At 31.9% G+C, this 22,811-nt stretch overlaps 2 protein-coding genes across 2 annotated transcripts in view; one reads left to right on the top strand and one right to left on the bottom strand.

The window, feature by feature from the left end:
* Window positions 1-2,667, bottom strand: part of LOC145333367 (uncharacterized) — a 31,858-nt gene extending 29,191 nt beyond the window's left edge. The window contains exons 1-4 of the mRNA XM_080178484.1: window positions 2,633-2,667; window positions 2,335-2,376; window positions 1,628-1,673; window positions 588-620 (exon numbers count right to left, since the gene is read on the bottom strand). Of these exons, the coding sequence (XP_080034610.1) occupies window positions 588-620; window positions 1,628-1,673; window positions 2,335-2,376; window positions 2,633-2,667 (156 nt within the window). The remainder of the gene's footprint in view (window positions 1-587; window positions 621-1,627; window positions 1,674-2,334; window positions 2,377-2,632) is intronic.
* Window positions 2,668-7,460: 4,793 nt separating this feature from the next.
* LOC145333365 (cuticlin-1-like) overlaps window positions 7,461-22,811 on the top strand; it is a 106,434-nt gene continuing 91,083 nt past the window's right edge. Inside the window, exons 1-2 of the mRNA XM_080178482.1 lie at window positions 7,461-7,756; window positions 21,369-21,427. Coding sequence (XP_080034608.1) covers window positions 7,753-7,756; window positions 21,369-21,427 — 63 coding nt within the window. The 5' untranslated portion in view covers window positions 7,461-7,752. The remainder of the gene's footprint in view (window positions 7,757-21,368; window positions 21,428-22,811) is intronic.

The following is a 22,811-nucleotide window of genomic DNA, read 5'->3' as shown; positions in this document are numbered from 1 at the left end:
TAAAAAGCTTAATTAACCCCCTATTAAATTATTGAGATGTCAGAAAAGTAGGCGGAGCAACTGTCATAATTAATCCTTTTCTCAAATAAGGGTTAATAAATAACCTAAAATTTGCAAATTATCAATTCATTCAGTAGTATTTTTTGCCATTAAAAATTTATATTTTTTGGTGGAATAAAAAAGAAATAATTAGTTAACTTGTTTTTCTTTGTGTCTCATTATTCAGTTGCCAGAAAAACATAATATAACCATCCAAAAAATAAGAGAAACAAAAAAAAATTCTTTTTCTCAGTCACTTTTTCAAAACTTTAGCTCTAAAAATCTCCGGTGTTAATGGAGGTAAAAAAAATATTTTTATATCTACTTATGAGGAATACTATGGAGAACAAGGACATATGCATTTTTTTTTAATTCATTGAGAAATAAGGGCTGCAGATGCTTAAAAATACTTTTTTGAGGGTCATGCTGTACTATATAATTAAATTTTTTAACGTCTTTAATTAGGACATGATTTTTGTGTAGATTCGAAATTTTGCATATCCTACAAATAAAGGGCGCTGAAAAATTATTAATGAAATAAAAATAACCTGAAAACAATTTTTAAGATCGGTGACTGATGTCTGAAACAAATTTGATAAGAAAAATGTATTAATATTTTGAATTGTTAAAAAGGTATTTTACATTTGTATGTGTTTTAGTACTGAAATAGTCAAAAATGAGAAGAAGAAAAAAGAATCCTTGCAATAGAATGTTTACTTGTCTGTACCGAAATATCTCCTTGCACCCTACACAAATTAATTGCCTATAGAAGAATTAGGCCACAAATCTTCTTTTTAAAAGCGAAGCTTTTCTATAATTAAGGTCGGTCCGTCCGTACGTTCGTCCGTCCGTAACAGATAGCTTTTTTCGTTAATTTAGGCATGTTAGAATTGTCCTATTGATTTCAAACTTTGCATGGTGATTCCTGTAGTAGTTAGGTACGATTTTGAAAGAGTAGCAACTTTATAATTATTACCAGAATGTCCGTACGTCCATTTTAAACATCTAATCTAATAATCCGATTGATCTGATTTTTGGTTTACTGATTCCTGGGACAACAAAGTACAATATTATAAGCGAAGCAACTCTATAATCAAGTCCTAAAAATGTAAGTATGTCCATAAACATTATTATGTATCAAGCAGTTTTTCAACAATTTTACTTACAATTTTGCTTCGACTCTTATACATTTATATTCTGATTATTCAGTTCTGACACTATACAAGTGTTAATGTCCGTTTGTCCTACCTTTTCAGTGCTTCGCTTTTATGGATGTTGTCATCCTTGTTAAAACTAAATTTGCAGACGGGGTGACGCCTTTAATGTGTCTCTAGAAGACTTACCCTAAAAATTTTCTGTTTTAACCATATTGAAAGAGAGGTTGGCAATCTTTCCCCCCTCCCTTATTTATGAGTCCTAGAAAGATAACCCCCCCATTTTTAAAAACTAAATTTAAATAAAGTGATGGAAATACCCCTCCCCCCCTCAATTCTTTTTGGTGTGGCGTACATAAAGCTGATTAAGATAAATAACCCCTAAACTTTGTTCTTTATTTTCTAAATTTTTAGTCCTAAAAAACTAAATTTACCTTGCGGGGCTTTGCTTTTCCAAAACTACTTTCTCCATACACCTTTCTAAAAAAATATAAGAATGATATCATCAACAAATTAAGAATATAAAAGTTAAAAAGCTCAGTGACAAATTAATAAAAAAGGTACTTTTAAAAACGTATTAAAAGGGACAACAATATACTCTATAGTGTATAACAATCTATCATAATTTTCGATTAAAGAAAAAAAAGTTAAATTTTCGACTTTTTCATTTATGACTCATTTATGACCCATGTGACATCATAAAAATTGGGGATTATCTTTCCTCTTTCTTCTCCTCTCATCTCCCTCATTTTTATGACGACACATGGCTGATTTTTAACACACTTTGGTCTTTGTCCTCATTCATAACTGTAAACATTTTTTATAAATCTAAAGTTTAACCGATAAATGGATAAACTGTAAAAAATGAAATAAATCCTTCTTTTTGTGTTTATTTATATGTTAAGCAAAAGTAAGAAGAGCCTCGTGGTGATAGTACCCCTTAGGAGTAGAATCCCTCAGGGGCAAGAAAAATATTGTTTTTTTTTTAATTAAAAGAAAAGGAGGACGGTGAGACGTCCGATGGTGGGGATAAGGGGGTATTTATCCCCCCTCTCAAACTATGAAACCTTTCATTTCACTCCCCTCAAAATATAAAGATTAGGCATTGCTGGGTTGTGAGTTTGAGTAAAAGAATCAATACCGTAGTTGTTTTAGAGCCTCTTCTTTTGAACTAGATCCGGACCTAAACAAAATTATAAAAGTTATTTATCGTATCGTATTATAGACAGCTTTCCGTGGATATTAAGATTAAAACCAGTTTTGTTAACCCCGAGAGGCCGACTGCCAAGGCTAACAGAATTGTTATCACTTTTTATTTTTATATTTTGGAAAATTATCTGTAATGCGATGCTATACATGATTTTTCAGTATGGCTAAGAACCGGTTCTAATCCAGCAGTTATTAATCGGTTTTGAAGCCACACAGGAAAGTTTCTTTACCTTTCATATCTTTGTATGGTAGGTGGACTACTCATTTTATAATCATTAATATCTAATCATCTGAAATTAAATAAAAATAATCTTCCTATTCGAATGTAACTTTTTTTTACAATTTTGATGATTTTTGGTGACCAAGTAGTGAATATCCTATAATACCTATAATATCTCGAAAAATGCTGGCCCGAATTAGTTGTACTTTTCAGGAAGGCTTTGAAAATATCTTGGTGGTGGTTTTAAGCTATTTTCCTGAAACTTCCTGCCCTCCACTGGAGGCTAAGGACGAAATTAATATAAATTACATTACATTGTTGAAATCAGCTATTCTTATTTAAAAAAAGGGAGGTAGGTATATGCTATATTTTTCTATGCACCATATAGGTCAACCTATAATTGTGGATACAAACTTATGTTGATATAATAACTACACAAAATTTTGACAGGAATTCTAACTATGTTGTCAATAAATATTCGAAAATGACTTCAATTACACATAGGTCTGCTGTAGCAAATACCGAAACGACGCCTACTGAAATTAATTTGACATTTTTTTCAGCGCTTTTAACAAAATATGATTCAGTTGACATTTTTCTATTTTTTGTTACTTTTATTAATACATTTAAACTTTGATTTAAAAAAAATTAAATCAACTATATCAATAAAATTATATTATTTATAAATATTATAAAATATAAACTTTCAAAAATCATATTTTTTTAGAAAAAATTCAAATTTTAACAACTGAATATTGACATTTGATCAAATAAGTTTATCGCTTTAAAATTTCACCCGAATTTTTGAGAACTTTTTAAGTAGTATGTAAAATTGGGCAATTTTGTCTTTTTTTATGTCGTTCTATAAACAGATGGTAGTTAGTTGGTTTCAAAATGACAGTACATACGTACAAAACGAGTTTCAGAGTAGCTTCGCTATTTAGAATGCATGGAAAATAATACTCTATTGAACCTAAGTGCAATTTCTCAAAATCCAGCAACTTTTAAATTTTCTTCTCATAAGTTCAGGTGTTCTTATTCAATTTTTGCATCTTATTGTACCAGGACTGGAACTACGAGCACCAATAACCGATCCCTAATTTAAAAAATCAATTTTTTGTCATTTTAAACCAAAACTATGTGTTAACCCGCCCCCACCCCCCTCCCCCAAAAAAGGAAGTTGATATGGAATAATTACCTCCCTCTTTCCTTAAAAAAAACATTACCCTTGCATCATCTTTAACTTGCAATCAATTTTTAAATTATGTACATGTTTTTAAAAGCGAAGCTTTTCTATAATTAGGGTCGGTCCGTACGTCCGTCCGTCCGTACGTCCGTCCGTCCGAGATAGATAGCTTTTATTCGTTAATTTAGGCATGTTAGAATTGTCCTATCGATTTCAAACTTTGCATGATGATTCCTGTAGTATTTAGGTACGATTTAGAAAGCGTAGCAACTCTATAATCATTACCAGAATGTCCGTACGTCCATTTTAAACATGTTGATTTTTCTATTTTTTTAACAGCAAATTTTTATATGATCTAATTATCCGTTTGATCTGATTTTTGGTATATTGATTCCTGGGACAACAAAGAACAATATTTTAAGCGAAGCAACTCTATAATTAAATCCTAAAAATGTAAGTATGTCCATAAACTCAATAAACATTATCCTGTATCAAGAAGTTTTTTACTTACAATTTTGCTTCGACTCTTATACTTTTGTATTCTGATAATTCCGTTTAGACACTATACAAGTGTTAATGTCCGTTTGTCCTACCGTTTTAGTGCTTCGCTTTTATGGATGTTGTCATCCTTGTTTATTGAAAAATATGCGTGTGTATAAAATATTAAAAAGTAGGCCTCAATCATCGTGCAGCTAGCTAAACGGTCAATTGAGTTTTTTTTTACAGGGGAAATTATTTTTCAGATTTAAAAACATTCTATTACAGGGAAAAAAACATATTATGAGCAACTATTTTGTCTCTAAATTTACGTCTGTTCAAATAATATTTCTGTTATTTTAGTTCTTTAATTTTATTTTCTCTATCATTAAACATAACTATATTTACTGCAAAAATAATATGTTTTAATTTAGGAGATATATTAACCCTGAATAAATAGGTGATAATTGATTATTAGCAAACTATTAAAGAAAAGGCAAGTCTTTTTAGATTAAAAAAATAAAGATTATTTCTCTTTGTAGTCATTTCAGATAAAATTTCCTTAGGAAGCGAGGCATTAAAGCAGGTGATGTTATTTTATGCTTAAAAATGCCTTATTGCCATGGGAATCATTATCAGTAGGTTTATCTGAAGAAAAGACAATGGACGACAAAATGCTGCACACCCTAAATTATAATAAACAAAGTTGGATAAACTATTAGAACAAATTTTGGACACTCCTTCTTTGTACTAACAAAGTACCCAACGTTTTAAGAACTATAGAAAAACACATAAAATACGAGTTTCTTTTGACCTATTAAAAGATAGCTGCTAATGACATAATTTTTGCTTAGATTAACAAAATTTCTGTAGAAGTTCTCTAATACTTATGGACTACAGTACCCCCCCCCCCCCCCCTCCTGCTTATTTAAACAACTATTTCAAGTCCCTGTGTTAAATGCTCTAATCCTCGATTCTAAACTTCTTTTAGGGAGAGGGGGGGGGGGGGCTAGAGGTGTGCAGTTTAAAATTAAATCTTAAATAAAGATTATCTTTAGTAAATTATACAATTTGATTGATTATATAGTCATTAGATCGATTAGTATGAAATCCATGTACGATATAATGGTCCTATTAATCTAAAACCTCGTAGGGATTATTTAATAAAAATTTATTTTTCGGAAAGCGTAGCAGAAGAACGTCCAAGGGGGTAAAGGGGTTATTACCATCCCCAAACGAATTTAGGGGTGCCGTAGGCACCCCCAATCATTTACGAGAGGGTATTTCTCCCCCTCCAAACATTTTTTTTTGGGGAGGGGGGAGAAAAAAATTTACCCCCACTAAAATAAAAAGCTTGGACGCCCCTGCTGGCGTAGCAAATTCGTATAAATAATTCATATTAATCAACTATACGTAAAGATTTTCCCCCCTAAAATCTTATTAGTTAAATTTTTTTTAGGCTAGCCTTAGAAATTTTGATAGGATTTAGCTTATTATCATATTACTAATGTTCTTCTAACAGACATAATAATCCTTATCATAATTTTTTTTTTAAATCATAAAATTAACACCAGTTTTAATCTGGTTTTAATCTTAAAATTTTTCATTTTAATATCCGTGGAAAGCTGTCTATAATACAATGCGATAAATAACTATTCTAAAACTACAAAATGGTTATCGGCCTGTTACTGCTGCGCCTCTTGTGGGCATAATTGACCTTGCTTTTTATATTGACTAATTTATATAAGCCACTTTTTAAAAGCTAGGCTTTTCTATAATTAGGGTCGGTCACAGACAGTTAGCTCTTTTCGTTAATTTAAGAATTTTAAAATTGTCATATCGATTCCAAACTTTGCATGTTGATTACTGTAGTAGTTAGGTACAATTTAAAAAGCGTAGCAACTCTATAATAGTTACTAGAATGTCTATACGTCCATTTTTAACATGTTGATTTTTAACCTTTTCACAGCTATTTTTTTTGTGATAAAATTATCCGGTTGTTCTGATTTTTGAAGTACTGATTCCTTTAACAACAAAATACAATATTTTAATCAAGTCCTAAAAATGTAAGCATGTCCTTAAACAATATCCTGTATTTAAGTAGTTTTTCAACAAATTTACTTACAATCGTCAACTTTTATTAATTTACAGGTGTTAATGTCCGTTTGTCCTACCGTTTCAGAGCTTCGCTTTTATGTATGATGTCATCCTTGTTCTGATAAAATAAAATTTATCTAATTTTTACCACTGATCTCTTTGTTAATATATTTGAACTTGAAAAACTACACACCAATTTGTGTGTGTGTGTGTGTGTGTGTGAGTGTGTTTGTGTGTATGTGTGTGTGTTTGTGTGTGTCAGGGATGGGAATGTTGTTGGGATGTTGTGTGTTGTTCACAACAACAGTTGGTTGGACGGGTGCAGTTGGTTGGGGTTGGTCCAACAACACAACATAAATAATAAAGTGTATTTGATTGTTTCTTCTGAAGACGAAGAAAGTCAGTCAAAAAAATTCTGACGTCATAAAAATGAGGGATTAGGAGAGGAGGATTGGGAAAGAAAACCCATAAAAGAAGAGATTGATAATACCTCATTTTATGACGTTTCATACTAATTTTTTGAGAGACTTTCTTCGTCTTCTTTCTTTTAAAATCTTGAAATTGTTCAAAATAAGTCTTTAATGTTAAAAAGGGGGACTTAGTTTTGGTCTTAGTCTGGTTTTATGCCATTTTAAAAGGATGCAGATTTTTTAAGATCAGAAAGGGTGGTAGGGGTAAAATTTTACCCCAATCCTAGGACCCATTACTCCTCCCACAAAAAATAGATAAAGAGAAAAATATATTCGATATTTTAAAAGATTGTTTTTGCTAAATTTGTAAAAAGCTGTTCTGTATAAACTCCGATATCCTTAAGATTCCAGCCGCTAAGAAATTGCCATCGGCTTTGGAAGAAAATTAAACAACAACACAAACAAACAGTCTTATAATACACTCACACACACACGCACACACACACACACACATGCAACCACAAAACAGCGGGGTAAAGCACACCACTAAGGGCCTGCAGTGCTCCTAAAAATACGCCGGAGTGCCCTATCCACCCTCCACCCCCCCCTCCTTTTTACCAACCCTTAAGAAAGGGAATTATATTTTTGGTATTCCTTATTCCGTCTCAGTTTCGTGTAGTCCTTCGGAGGTTTGTGCCAATAATCACTCCAAAAGCAAAGAAAAATCCACCAACAAAGACAAAAAAAATCTGGGAATTCAAGGGCCGTTCGCGCCAAATTTTTGGCACGTGAACGCGGCATTTTATCGCCATTTCCAATTGCGAATGGTTTGCTTATAAACAGTGGCATTATGGTTATTTTTAGCATTTTATTGTGATTTTTAAGTATATATTATTGAGTTAATATATATTTGTGAAAAAAAAGATTGGCTGGTAGACGTTCTTTTTCTGCAATACTAAAATGGGTAAGATTTTTTTCCTATTATTTTCTGCTACTTTTTTGCCCTTTGGAATTCCTAAAAAAAAGGACAGAATCACAGAAAAGCACTCACATCATTCTACTTTGTACTGTAGATAACTGCTACACCAAACGTTACTAGGTCCTAACACATACCTAAAGGGTTCCTTTAAAAACAAAACTTTCAGAGTGCTATGTTTATAAATAAGACTAAGAGTAAAACACTAGAGGTAAAAAGGGTTAAATAACTGTATCTCCCTATCGCAACCACCTTGCGCAACCTTTCTATCTAGCCAAGTAGCAGAAAATAATTTAGAAGCAGACGAAAGAGGTCTTTAAAATAGGAAGGGAGGTACTTGTCTGTATATACATCTATACTATAGATCTGTTGTTTAGAAGACTATTTGAACAAATAAAACATGTTTAAGGACAGACAGGCTAACAAACAGACACAAACACTATTAGAGTGTCTTCGTTATTGAAATAACAGATTTATAGTATAGATGTATACAGACAACTACCTCCCTTCCTTTTTCAAAGACCTCTTTCGTCTGCTTCTAATTTATTTTCTGTTTCTTTGCTGTGTTAATATAATCAACACCACTGGTTGATTTTCAATGACCCAATAGAAAGGTTGCACTAGGCGGTTGTGATGGGGAGATGCAGTTATTTAACCCTTTCTCCCTCTAGTGTTTTACTCTAATATTAAAATTTATAATATTAATCATTGCTCTTATTAGAACCAATTATAAAGTAATATGCAAAAATTGGTTTGGTTTTTATGCAAAAACCGTTGTAGATAATATGGTTAAAATAATTAGCTATAACTAATGTTTCCTTTATAAATCAGTGGTTTTAACAAAATTATCCGCTTCGAAACCGATTAATATCCGGTGGATTAGAACTGGTATCCAGCAATAATAAAAATTATGTCTTGCATCGTATTCTATCCAGTTTTCTACGAATATAAAAATGTACAATCATAAGTTTCAAAGCATTTTTTTAGCCAGTGCCTTCGGCATCTCGGGTTCAAAAAAAGTTCTTCTTATAAATGTACATTTTATATCCGCGCAGTCCCTGATATACGCGGCAAGCTGTTTATAATACGATGCGAGATAAAAATAATCTGTATGCATAACAAAAAATCCTTTTTGATGGGTGAAAATAGCCTGAAACTATCCATGCCCAGTACAAAGTTTCCTATCGATTAGGACGTTTTTTTAAAGATCTTTAGCTACTTAATTTTATTTCTTACCATAAAACTTAATTTCTTTCGATGATTTATTAGTGACAGAACATTTATAATCAGGGAAATGTTATCTGAAAGAAAAAAAGATTTTTTTTTGACAGAAATATTTAGTAATTAATTTGATTCTATTATATAAAGTTGAAGGTTTTTTGTCTGTAGTTTAAGATTTCGATAACTACTGAAACGATTGAGTTCTTTATTTTATGGAAGCATGACATAGGTCCTGGGATGGTTTTAGGTTATTTTATTTATAGATATGAGTTTTTGGATTGTTTTAGGCCATTTCTTTGCTCTCCCTACCTCATTAATTTAAAGCTCCTAGATGCTAGGTGCGCAGCCTCGAGTTGTTAACAACTATCTTACATAGCGGCCGAGTAAATTACATTTCTCCCAACAAACATTTATGGGTGAAGAGACATACAAAATAAGATAATAATTTTAAAGAGGATTCCCTTTATGAAATTTCAGACATCTATCTGGAGAATCAGCCGATTAAATCAGATACATACGCTTAACTAGCTTACAGACGAATGGACAGACGAAGTGTTTTTTTTAAATGTCTTCATGACTTGTTTTTAGAGGAAAGATTTATTCAAAATGTTATCTATTTTTTTCTTACAATTTTATAAGTTTAATCCTTATCCTTTAAGGGACAAATTTATGCTACACTACTTTAAACAAGGATGACAACATCCATAAAAGCGAAGCGCTGAAACGGTAGGACAAACGGACATTAACACTTGTATATTGTAAGAACTGAATTATCAGAATATAAATGTATAAAAGTCGATGCAAAATTGTAAGTAATTTTTTTGAAAACTGCTTGATACAGAATAATGTTTATGAACATACTTACATTTTTAAGACTTAATTATAGAGATGCTTTGCTTATAATATTGATAATATTGTACTTTGTTGTCCCAGGAATCAGTATACAAAAAATCAGATCAGATAATTAGATCACACAAAAATTTGTTGTTAAAAAAGTAAAAAAATCAACATGTTTAAAATGGACGTACGGACATTTTGGTAATGATTATAGAGTTGCTACGCTTTCTAAATCGTACCAAACTACTACAGGAATCACCATGCAAAGTTTGAAATCGATAGGACAATTCTAACATGCCTAAATTAACGAAAAAAGCTATCCGTCTCGGACGGACGGACGGTCCGACCCTAATTATAGAAAAGCTTTAAAATCAACAATATGCCCCATAGCAAACATATAAAGCGTAGAAATTCTTCCCTTTTTTCCGGCCTAAACATCTTGACCACCAAAACATCGCCTCTTTTCAAATTGCATTTTAATAGAGAAAAGATAAAAAAGGTACAATAGGTTCTAAAGGTACGTTTCATTGTTAATCTTTATGGAAAATTATTTAGCATCATTTCATGTAAATAATCTAAATAGTTTAATCTAATAATCACCAAAACTTAAACTAAATCTGTATGATTCTTGAGTAAAAACAAGGATGACAACATAAATAAAAGCGAAGCTCTAAAATTGAAGGACAAACGAACATTAACACTTGTAGAGTGTCAGAACTGAATAAACTGAATATTAATAAAAATCAGCATGCAAAGTTTTAAATCGATAGGAGAATTCTAACCGGTTTAAATTAACGAAAGAGCTAACTGTAACGTACAGACGGACCGACCCTAATTATAGAAAAGCTTCGCTTTTAAAAACAAATTTTTATTCAATGCAAATCTTAAAGTGTCCCATCATAAGACACACACACACATACACACACACACATACACACTCACACACACACATACACACACACACACTCACACACACACACATACACACTCACACACACACATACACACACACACACTCACACACACACAGAGAATTGAAAATTTCACCTTGATCTTGAAATAAGTCAGTTCTCTCTGTATTATCATTATCATATATATATTATATGTATGTTTTTAAAAAACTGTCAAATTTGCTGACTTTTCTTATCTTTTTATTAATCTACATCTCTTTTATTCTCCTAAAGAATTTACTAGGCAACAAAAGAAGAATTTCATTGCATACATTAGCCTTTTGGGGGATAATTATTTTTCAAAATTTTTTTGCAGATTAATTTGTCTAATATACCTATTATATTTCTCATGTTCTACATATTTTAAAGCTATTTATAGCACATTTTGGTCATAGTTCTTGATGAAAACCCTTTATAAAATTGTTTTTCTATTAGGGGTTTGATTTTTTAAAAAGCTTTTTTTTTTTTTTTATAAGGTATAACTAACAAGCGAAATAAATCTAAAATAATATTTGGGGGGCGAATGGAGAGGTCGTCAATTTTACGATGTTTTGCCCCCCAACGACATCTGAAAAACATGTATAGGTTTCGTGATTTTTTTTTCAGAATTAATTTCGTTATTGGTATAAGTTAAGGCCACTTTTAATATATAATAAGTCAATTCATACCCCAAAAAACATTTGTTCCTGTTTTCTATGAGTAGAATTTGAATACATTGTAAAAACATAGATAGTATATATAAATGTAGCTCAGAGAGACCATCTGTTGGTTAAAAACTGCCCTAGGAACTCTCACACTACACTATGATGCAAAAGTGGCCATTTCCCATCTTTTTGTTATATTTATTAAAAATTTTCAGATAAGGAAAAGAAACAAAGTAGTGGATTTCATCGTATTTTCACATTAGCATTTTATATGTTATTTTAGGTTAGGTAAATATTACAGATTGCCCCGCAGGGTTATGAAATTGTCCCTGCAGGGGCTAGAAATAGGAGAAAAGCTACTGTAAAAATGCAACGAAACCCGCTACTTCTACGTTTTCTATGATTTTCTAATAATTTATGGCTGATATTTCTTGGTTTTTTTAAACATTTCAATGGGCAATCAATTAGATAACAGTATTTCAGGCCAGGGACGTCCAAGCTTTTATTTAAGTTGGGTCTAAGTGTTTTAGGGGGGTAATCTAATGTTTTTTTTTTAATTTTGAGGGAGTAAACCTCATTGCCCCACCCCTCTTGGACGTCTGTTTCTCAGGCCTATATGAAACTTCTCTGATTAGAGAACCTGATAAGTCCAGTGGCATGCAATGAACAGACAGAAAGACATACATACATCTTATTCATTTTATACAAGCAAAATTTTTACTCTTTTAACCTATTGTTTAACACCATGATATTTCTTTTAAAATCCAATTTCAGCTCATTGTGTTGACTATACTTTATAGGGTCATTTTATTATTGTATTTGTCATTTTATCGTTTCTTTCTTTCTCCGAGCTAATACTGTTTTGGTTATAATCATTACATTTTATTTAGGGCCTTTAAGGTAAGACAAAATATCTCTATAAATATATGTAAGTATGTCCTTAAAAGTGGCGTTGCTACAAAAGACCAACTCTACAAAAGACCAACGCCTACAAAAGACCAACTAGTCGGTTCTACAAAAGACCAACGCCTACAAAAGACCAACCCTACAAAATACCAACGCCTACAAAAGACCAACGACTACAAAAAATCGTAGAGCTGGAAGGTCTATAGCTGCAACTGGTGTAGCATCATATTTGTATTTATCAAATTAATAAATATAATGAATATAATGTATGCTTTAAATAGATTTTAAGCGGCACAATTACAAGAAAAAAATTGTAATTATTTTTTTTGTATCAATGTAATCAAATAATGGCTTGAAAATCTTCTAAATTTTAAAGATAAAATCTTCCAATTTTAATGATATCCAATATGGCGATTAAAACACAAGGACAAAATTCAAAACCGAAATTTCTTTCTTGAATAACTTTGTCCACAGGCTGAATTTTAAAATTCCGTCCGACAGTTTGTCCAAAGTCTGTGTTTGCTACGTAACGGAATAGTTTCGAACCCGATACAACCTTGCTTTTAAAAAATTGACCCTTTTGTAGTTGTTGGTCTTATGTAGGTGTTGGTCTTTTGTAGGCGTTGGTCTTTTGTAGGCGTTGGTCTTTTGTAGGCGTTGGTCTTTTGTAGAGTTGGTCTTTTGTAGGCGTTGGTCTTTTGTAGAGTTGGTCTTTTGTAGGCGTTGGTCTTTAGTAGAGTTGGTCTTTTGTAGCAACGCCCTTAAAAGTATCCTCTATTTAAGAAGTTTACTTACAATTTTGTTGAGGATTATTCTACCTAATCAGTACTGACACTCTACAAGTGTTAGGGTTCGTTTGTCCTACCGTTTCAGAGCTTTTATGGATGTTGCCATCCTATTTTATTTTTATAAATGTTATCTATAGGTTCTACGTTATAATTGTATTATACTGCTAATATGTTGATATCATATCAGCCATGACTAATTCTTATTAAAGCTACATTGACGACATAAACCCAATGACAAAATGTCAACAGCTTTTAAAGAATATAAAGGGACTGCCTTTGCCAGTAAACAGAGATAACATACCATAAAATATTATGTAAACCATGCCATAAATATCAAAGATATGTGGAAATCATTAGTAAAAGATAAAAGAAGCTAAAAAGCTGCTTAACCACCAATGATATTTTATACTTTAATATGCTTCATAATGATGGGAATGCAATGCTGACAAGAAATATTAGCTTTCTAATTTGAATAGGAGCCTACAAAAACTTTTCAGACAGACGGCCATTTCTAGAGTAGCTTCTCTACTAAAAATGTAATTTCTAACAAACTTTTTGTTGAAAAACTGCTTGATACAGGATATTGTTTAAGGACATACTTACATTTTTAGGACTTGATTTTAGAGATGCTTCGCTTATAACAATGTACTTTGTTGTCTTAGAAATCAGTATTCCAAAAATAGATCAATCGGATAATTAGATCACATAAAAATTAGTTGTTAAAAAATTTAAAAAATCATCATGTTTAATATAGACGTACGGACATTCTGGTACTGATTATAGAGTTTTAACGCTTTCTAAATCGTACCTAACTACTAAAAGAATCACCATGTAAAGTTTTTAATCGATAGGACAATTCTAACATGCCTAAATTAACGAGAAAAGCATTCCGTAACGGACGTACGGATGGACCTACCCTAATTATATAAAAACTTCGCTTCTAACAAGATATAATAATTTGGACTGTTGCTGTTGCTTTGTAATCAACTTGACGGATGTAGGAAAATTATAGAAAATTATCCTTAATTATTCTTTGATTTCCCATCAATAGATGTCTAGATATAATTATCTATAATACAAAGTAGCTTGATGTCTGTCCGTCCGTCTGTCTATCCGTCTGTCTGTCCGTCTGTCTGTCCGTCTGTCTGTCCGTCTGTCTGTCCGTCTGTCTGTCCGTCTGTGCGTCTGTCTGTCCGTCTGTCTGTCTGTCTGTCCGTCTGTCCCTTAAGATCTCGGTAACTAGTGAACCGATTGGATTCTACTCTTCAGGGTATATACCTCATGGTCCTGTGGTGGTTTTAAGCTATTTTCTTTGGGGATGGGACACCCCCAACCACCCCCAAAAATAAAAAATTTCCAACACCACCCCCCAAAAAAAAATCTGGGAAAACTATTTTAAATAAATTATGGGCGCAGCACCAGAATTTTTTTTTATTTTTTAAAAATTACCTCATGGGGCAAAGCCCCTAGAGTCTAGGGCGAAGCCGCTAGTATTTTATTATAGTCCTTATCGTTGTTTCCCTTTAACTTCAAGACATTGATTTGATTAGAGCTAAAGAGGAATGTTTTGGTCAAAAAAGGGGCAAAATTTAAAGATTACCTTTACATAAAAACTTTCAAGGTATCAATCATTCATACACTGGAGTAAAAAAAGAAAGTGCAATCAAAATGTTAGTTGTCTGCATAGCTCATACTATTTTATTGTTGCCATCTAAAATCCTATTATATAAAGTAGCAAGCTTTTTTTGTCTGTAGCGAAGGATCTCGCAAACCGCTGAACCGATATGGTTCCCCATTAGAATGAAGCTTCTTATAGATCCCAGGGTGGTTTTAGGCTGTTAAATTTTTGTATAAAAGTCGTTGTAAGGTTTTAAGTTATTTTTCTGCACTTTCATGTCCCTTCGAATATCCCTAGATACTAGGGACGCAGCCGCTAGTAAAGAATAAGCTGTCGCTCCATTCTTTATTCCCTTAAGCAAAAATATTCATTCCTTGCCATGGTAGTGATTATAAAATAATATATTTTATGAAAAATCTAAACAAAATTCTAGTTAGCTAACTAAAGCGTAAATTTCAGGGCTGGCAGCTGCGCGTCAGCCACCTGTAAGCCCAGTGAAATCTACCTTATACAATTCTAAAAATTAGGGTTAGATTTGAGACTTAGTCGCTGCCGAGCCCTGGTAAATTTTCCCTAGTAAATTATAAAAAAGCAATTTGAATTAAATTTTTGTAAACAATATACAAAAAACCCTTTATAATATAATTATTAAATAATATAAAAATAATTAATTTTATTGTCTTATTTATCGTTTAACCTTGAATTTATCAATTTATGATTATTCATAATATTATAACATTGATGTTCATAGGAAGTACAGCAACACAGGGATATAAAGGGATAAGACAATGGCTAATTTATCATTTTTTATGTTTTTTTCTTCATTTCTTTGCTATTGCAGATCTTTTTACTTTTACTAGCGGTTACGTTCCTAGAGGCATCTTGAGACACTTGAGGTAATGTGGGGTGGTGGAAGTTGATCAGTCACTTTTAATTTTAGTTTCAATAAGGAAAGAAACAGTTTTTTTTGGGGGTTAGGGGTTATTTTTAATTTGGGCGATTTCTCTTTGGAGGGTAGAGAACCCCGTCCCTTAATAGTTAAAAAACCTTCCCTAAACCCATAAGAAGCTTTACTGTAAAGGAGAACCATATCGGTTCAGCTGTTAGCGAGATCCTTCGCTACTGACAAAAAAAGCTCTCTATGATATACTTCAACTAAGTAAAACGGAGTTCTACCTAGTTTTAATTTTAACCTAAAAAGAACATTACAGATATTTTTTCCTTCAGATTTCTTATCTCAATTTTAAGTGACATTACCAATTCTTATTGAGTGTGTATGTAAGAATTTTATGTTAGAATTGACACCTATTATGCAAATCATTACAACAAGCTTGTACATGGAATTTTTAATTTTAACCCTTTCAAGACAACCAATTTTATTGTTGACACTTAGAATTTGTGTATTATTTGTAGACATTATTGAACTTTTCCCTTTTAATAAGTATAAAAAATGATAAAATCACCAAATATAAGCAGAAAGACTTCAATTTTGGGCCTGTTTTGTAATCAAGAAAGATCATCCGCAGAGGGTTAAGTAAATTGTTGAATCTCATGCCTCTAATGTCCGTGACTACAGGGGGGAAATTTGAATGGGTATTGTGTCAACAATCTTGGAGAAATTTTTGGGGCGGATTATGTCCAGGATTTCCATCATCATTTGGTAGCTTACAGATAATAGGGAAGTAAGTGGGTGTAGAGTAGGGTTGGGCCAGATACTTTTTTGACCTGATACTGGATATCCGGCTGGATATCTGGCAAATTATCCGGCATTAGAAATCAGCGGATATCCGATAACTGGATAGTTTCAATAACCGGTATCTGGCCAAACCGGATATCCAGCCAAACCCTAGTGTAGAGTTAAAATGTTTTTTTTAAACTGACAAGGATATAATTCTTATTTAGAAGCAAGCTTGTGTAAATATTTTGTTTTTAGAATGCAGTAATGGCCAGACAAAACAAAATTTGCGGATTTTGAACAACATTTTGACGGATTTTTGAGCATTTATTTTATTTCAGTAATATATAATCATACTGTTTACTAAGATCTATGTCACTTAAATGGTAACGAATGACATAAAGTAAATCAATAAGATATAACTGCAAATAAAAAAAATTAAAGAAATATATAAAAAATAATTGACATGAAACAGGGACCTTGGTTCATCATATTTATATTTAAAATTCAAATAACTTATCTGGGTAAAACTAGTTTTAATAAAGCTTTATTAGAATCCTGGTCTTTGCCCCTGTAAATAAATATCTTGATCAAGAGGACTAACAGACAAAGTGAGTTATAAAAAAGCTACTCAGTAGTGGAAACTTTTAAAGTTATTTATAAGCTGTTAACTTAAACAATTAAATATTTAATGCATTTTTAAACAATTGCAAATTAATTTACAAGTATGTTATTATCAGAGATAAAGGGTTAGGTTAGAGGAATAAGTATTATAGACAACTTTCCGTGGATATTAACATGAAAAATTATCAAACTAGAACAAGTTTTGTTAGCCCAGAGGGATCGAAGGCCTGGAGTTATTTTTATGGTTTTTTTAATATTCGTGGAAAATAGTCTGTGATTCGATTCTATACATGATTTTTCAGTATGGCTGAAACCCAGATCTAATCCAAAGTATATTAATAGGTTTCGAAGCCATACTAGAAAAATATTCTTTCGCTTTTATAAGAATAGATTTTTAACTCTAAACAGCTTGAACCCGGGAGGGAGAGTGCAATGCTAGTTCTGTAAATTTCTACTCCATATTTCTTCCATAAGTTTACCAGCTAACAAAGTCAGAATTCAAACAATTTTTAGATATTATTTGTTAATTTTGGTCTTAATGAGAAGAAGTATCCTGTATTGAGGCAATTTTGCGACAAATTAGCAGTGATGTTATGTTCAAACTTCTTCAATTTAAATTCGTTTTTACTTTGTAATTGTTCTTTTGTTGAGCTACAATTTTGAGGATATTGTCATCCTTGTTTTTCATACAAATTGTCTAAATATGAAGTCAAATTAGCCAGTGGCAATCATTAATTGCAACTAATTGCAAATAATAATAATCATTTATAAAACAAGGATGACAACATCCATAAAAGCGAAGCACTGAAACGGTAGGACAAACGGACATTAACACTTGTATAGTATCTGAACTGAAAAATCGGAACATAAATGTATAAATGTCGAATCAAAATTGTAGGTAAATTTGTTGAAAAACTGCTTAAAAACAGGATAATGTTTATGGACATACTTACATTTTTGGACTTGATTATAGAGTGGCTTCGCTTATAATATTGTTCTTTGTTGTCCCAGGAATCAATATACCAAAAATCAGATCAAACGGATAATTAAAACACTTGAAAATTTGTTGTTAAAATAGTAGAAAAATCAACATGTTAAAATGGACGTACGGACATTCTGGTAATGATTATAGAGTTGCTACGCTTTCTAAATCGTACCTAACTACTACAGGAATCATCATGCAAAGTTTGAAATCGATAGGACAATTCTAACATGCCTAAATTAACGAATAAAAGCTATCTATCTCGGACGGACGGACGGACGGACGGACGTACGGACGGACGGACGGACCGACCCTAATTATAGAAAAGCTTCGCTTTTAAAAACGGAGATAAATTTGACTAAAAAATACACTGGTACCCAAAGTTTTATAAACACATTATCTCATTCATTGGGTTTAAAACTTTGGGTACTTTTATTCAATTTTGATTGGTAGGTACAAAGTAGTTTTATCCAAGCTTTTTAATAATGATTTTAATTAATTAAATATTCATAATTGAGGGTGTAAAATAATTTATCGTCCATTGTCTTATCCCTCCAAATCACTCAAGATACTCAATTTTAATCCTTTTTTTAGTTTTTGATTTAACCAATATCCCCTGCAATCTATGATAAAAAGTGGCTAAAGATCTCGCTAACCGCTAAAACGATTGGGATCTTCTTTTTAGGGATATAACTAGTGGCCATACCTAAAAGTAAATATGAAGGAGATCTTCTCTACCCGCATTTATGCAAGACCAATAGATATAAAGTAGAATGAGGTTTTTCCGTCCATCTGGTCATAAGGTCTCGCTATTAGAGTAAAACAATAGATGGAGAAAGGGTTAAATAACAGTATCTCCCCATTGCAACCACCTTGTGCAACCTTTCTATTGGGTCAATGAAAATCAACTAATTGTGTCGCTTATAATAACACAGCCAAGTAGCAGAAAATAAGTTAAAAGCAGACGAAAGGGGTCTTTGAAAAAGGAATGGAGGTAGTTGTCTGTATATACATCTATACTATAGACCTGTTGTCTCTCTAACCACAGAATCGATTAGGCTGTGCTTTTTAGGAATATGGCTAATGGATCTGTGATGGGTTCACCTTTTTTCCAGGAGGGGGGGAGTGGGGGATGGCAGAATTTACCTCCCGGAAAAAATACCCCCTTTAAAACCAAACATCAAACTAAAAGGCATTTTTTTATGATAGGAAATAGAATAAACTAAAAAGTTATTTTTATAAATAATAGAATATAATAAAAACAATTGTTTTTTGAAAATTTGTATGCCTTTATGTCTCGCTTTTATAAATGTTGTCATCCTTGTACATTTTTGATTAAATATGCAATGGAAAAGTTTCTTATTTAAACGTCTGTCTCATATTTCCAGTGATTAACGGTTAGGTAAATAGAGGATTTTTATTCCCCGCTTTAATTGATACGGCCATTCAATAATGTTTCATTTTTCCAAATTTTATCTCATTTGAATCAAAATTAAGATGAACTCCAATTTAGTTTCCGAAAGTGTACCTAGCGTCCGCGTCCTATCTCTATTAGCTAAAAAAGCTTCAAACTTCCAAAAAAATTAAAATTAATTTTAAACATTGAAATTTTGAATGTATAATGTATAAATCGCTTTGTTTTCACAAATTTCCGGAGTAGCTGAAAAAAGGGTCTGCAATAATTGGGTTATCTGCTGTACACTTTAGGAAACTAGGGCTAGAATAGGAAATCCATTTGGAGCTGATCAAAATTAAATATACAGATAATCATATTTTATAGAAATGTAAGGCTTAGTCCCATGAATATAAGTGCATTTGAGAAAGAGAAGGGGTTAACCTTCAATATTATTCATTATAATTACAAAAATTGGGGGAGTGGGGATATTCACTTTCTTTGGGTGGTAAGTTCGACCCAGCCCTCTCTAAAACTAGATATATAATGACCAATATAAAGCTTGATTCGTCAGAACTCTGGGTACAAACAGATAATCTTTATGAAATCCTCTTCAATTTTTTTTATTGTCGGATACGCCCCTGTGAGTACTTTTATTAATGTTTTATTTTTTTTTGAGGGGGGGATAATGATATAATTGTCGTCGTTTGTTGTATCCCTGATTTCCTGTGTAAAAACACATTCTTATTTTGGCATCGTCCAATTCGATACAACATTCATATAGTGTAAAATAGTTACCATACAAACATGGAAAACATATAATTAGCGAAGGGTTAAAACATGTTTACTTATCCTTTACAGGGATCTGAAGGGATAAGACAATGGACGAAAAATTGTTATACATCCCCATTGATGATGAACAAAATTACCTCACCTCCTGTAGTTTAAAAGTTTTGATGAAAAAGTTTGGACTCTCAGCAAGCTTTAATAAAAGTACCCAAAGTTTTTGAGCCTACAAAATATAAAAATCTGGACATAAAGCTTGGGTACCAGTGTAACTTATGTTCTAATGCCCACCCTTCCCGTACAGGAAAACTACACACATTAATTAGGAAGATACGTCATACGATAGAATAGCCAATGAGAGGCCAGTATACACTGTAATTGGCCAATGTTAAAATTTATGCTGGCCTCTCATTGGTTATTTTATCGTATGACGTCATAATCTGTGGAGGGTTTTTAATCATCTTCATTAATTAGTCTCTAGTTTTAAATCAATTTAAAATTATGTATAAAAAATGCTAAAATCTGCTAAAATTGTAGCTTATTGATCTTAAATGTGGGAACTTCCTTTCAAAGATAAAATGTTCTTTAAAAGGACTTTGAAGTACATCCTATTCTGAAGGGGGGAAGGTTATTTAGACAATTTTAAATGCATATCTATTCTACGATTTATGCTCGGTTTAGGAATATGTAGATGCAGGAATATGACTTTTAATGATAAATTAATCTTTACTCAAAATCTTAATAGGCGAAATTCATCCTTTGAAAGTCAAAAATATGAAGTGTAAAATACAATTTGTCAAAAATACATACATTCATACTTTCTGAATTGCATTGGCGAAAATACATCTACTATATACTTTTGCCGGATGTTTAAAAGGCAGTCCCTCGTAAAATATATGACATTGCCCTGGCAATAAAGTGCTAAGAAAAATAACCTAAACCAAAAGCAAGACTTTAATTCAGAAATAAAATAGCTTAAAACCTTTCCAGGAGCTATATAAATCTTTCCCAAAATAAAAACTTGATTATCTCACTAGATAGCAAGATCCGAAAGAAAAACAAAAAAACCCTACTTCTCAGACAGATTGAAACATGAACGGCTCTAGTTACAAAATAACTTTTAGTTGTATTGTTTTTATAGATCATTTTTATCTTATTGATCTATATTTTTTTCAGGTTTGTTACCGAGAATGGCTGGAGCTAGGCACAATCTTATCCTTGTTATTTTTCTACAGGTAAATTAACAAAAAAAAATTGTGCGAAGCTACTCTATGAATGATTATGTTCCTTCTTCTGTGATCCGTCTATCTTAAAATTTCTTTCCTAATCAGATGTTGATTAAAAAAAAAAAATTAGGATCGCTTACTGAGCCAAAATTATTTTTTGAAAAATCCTCCAAAATCGCATAAAAAATCTACAAAATCTAAATAAAATCGTAAAAGGATTATTAACACATGATTTTGTTTAATTTTTGTACATTTTTATGTGATTTTGGAGGATTTTTTACAATAATTTTTTGCCTCACTAAGCGACCTTTATTAAAAAAAAAAAGAATCCACCATATTATCTCTCCATCTATTATAAGGACATTTAAGGTTTTTTAAGAGTGTGTAGGTGGGGGGGGGGGGGGGGGTAATCAATTACCCTTTTACTCCCCCTTCTACTAAACACTTTTTTCTAAATTCTCTTCCATTCTATTTCTCAATCTACCTCTCTTTCTCTATCCTTCCTGGGATATTCAAAGCTTAACTTTTTACAATTCTAAATTAAAAAAGCATCAAAACTACGATTTTTGTCACAAGTTCAATTTTGGTCAAAATTATTTTGCTTCTTTCTTTTAATTTTTACTCAAATTTTTTTTACATTTTAAGCACTTATGAGGATACAATTTTGATCATTTTACAGCCTTGGTGAATATTAAAGTGTCCTTCGTTCTTTAAACTTTAATAATCGTTTTCAGTAGCGAAGCTACTCTATAGTTAAAATATCCGTCCGTCTGAAACGTTTTGGGGAAAACATGATTTTCTCGGCTCCTTTTCAAGACAGACGACTCAAATTTTCAGGGATTAAATATGATTACACTGCGACTGCTCAATAGTTCGTTTTTTCTGGATGTCTATCCATATTTTTTGAGGAAACTAGTAAAAGTGGCTGACTCAGATAATGACGCAAAAAAATAACCAATGAGAGGCCAGTATACACTGTAATTGACCAATGGTAAAATTTATAGTGGCCTCTCATTGGTTAATTTTTTGACGTCATAATCTGAGTCAGCCACTTTTACTAGCTCATTTTTGAGCTTCGCTACTTATGGATGTTGTAATTTTTTTTTGGTGGAGTAGTTGTGTTAAGGGGCAGATGTGGACATATTATTTACTATTTCCTGGCCGCATCACTGTTTCATATCAACATATAAAGTGTTTTAAGATTTGTGACTTTAAAAAGCCACTCTCTTTTTTCAATATTTAAAAAAAATATATTTGATGTTCCGGGTTCGAGTCCCATTTTAAAATAACATACATTTAAACCAATTCTTCATGATGGTATGTCAAACAGCTTACTGGTTAATGAATTTTATTCAAATGGTTTTAAAATAATGTTACATTTAACAAAGACATT

The sequence above is a fragment of the Acartia tonsa genome, chromosome 12 (genome assembly GCF_053477335.1).
Source record: "Acartia tonsa isolate MP-2025a chromosome 12, ASM5347733v1, whole genome shotgun sequence".
Lineage (NCBI taxonomy): Eukaryota > Metazoa > Arthropoda > Copepoda > Calanoida > Acartiidae > Acartia > Acartia tonsa.
The sequence above is the reverse complement of the archived record's forward strand: the minus strand, read 5'-3'. Positions and strand labels throughout refer to the sequence as shown.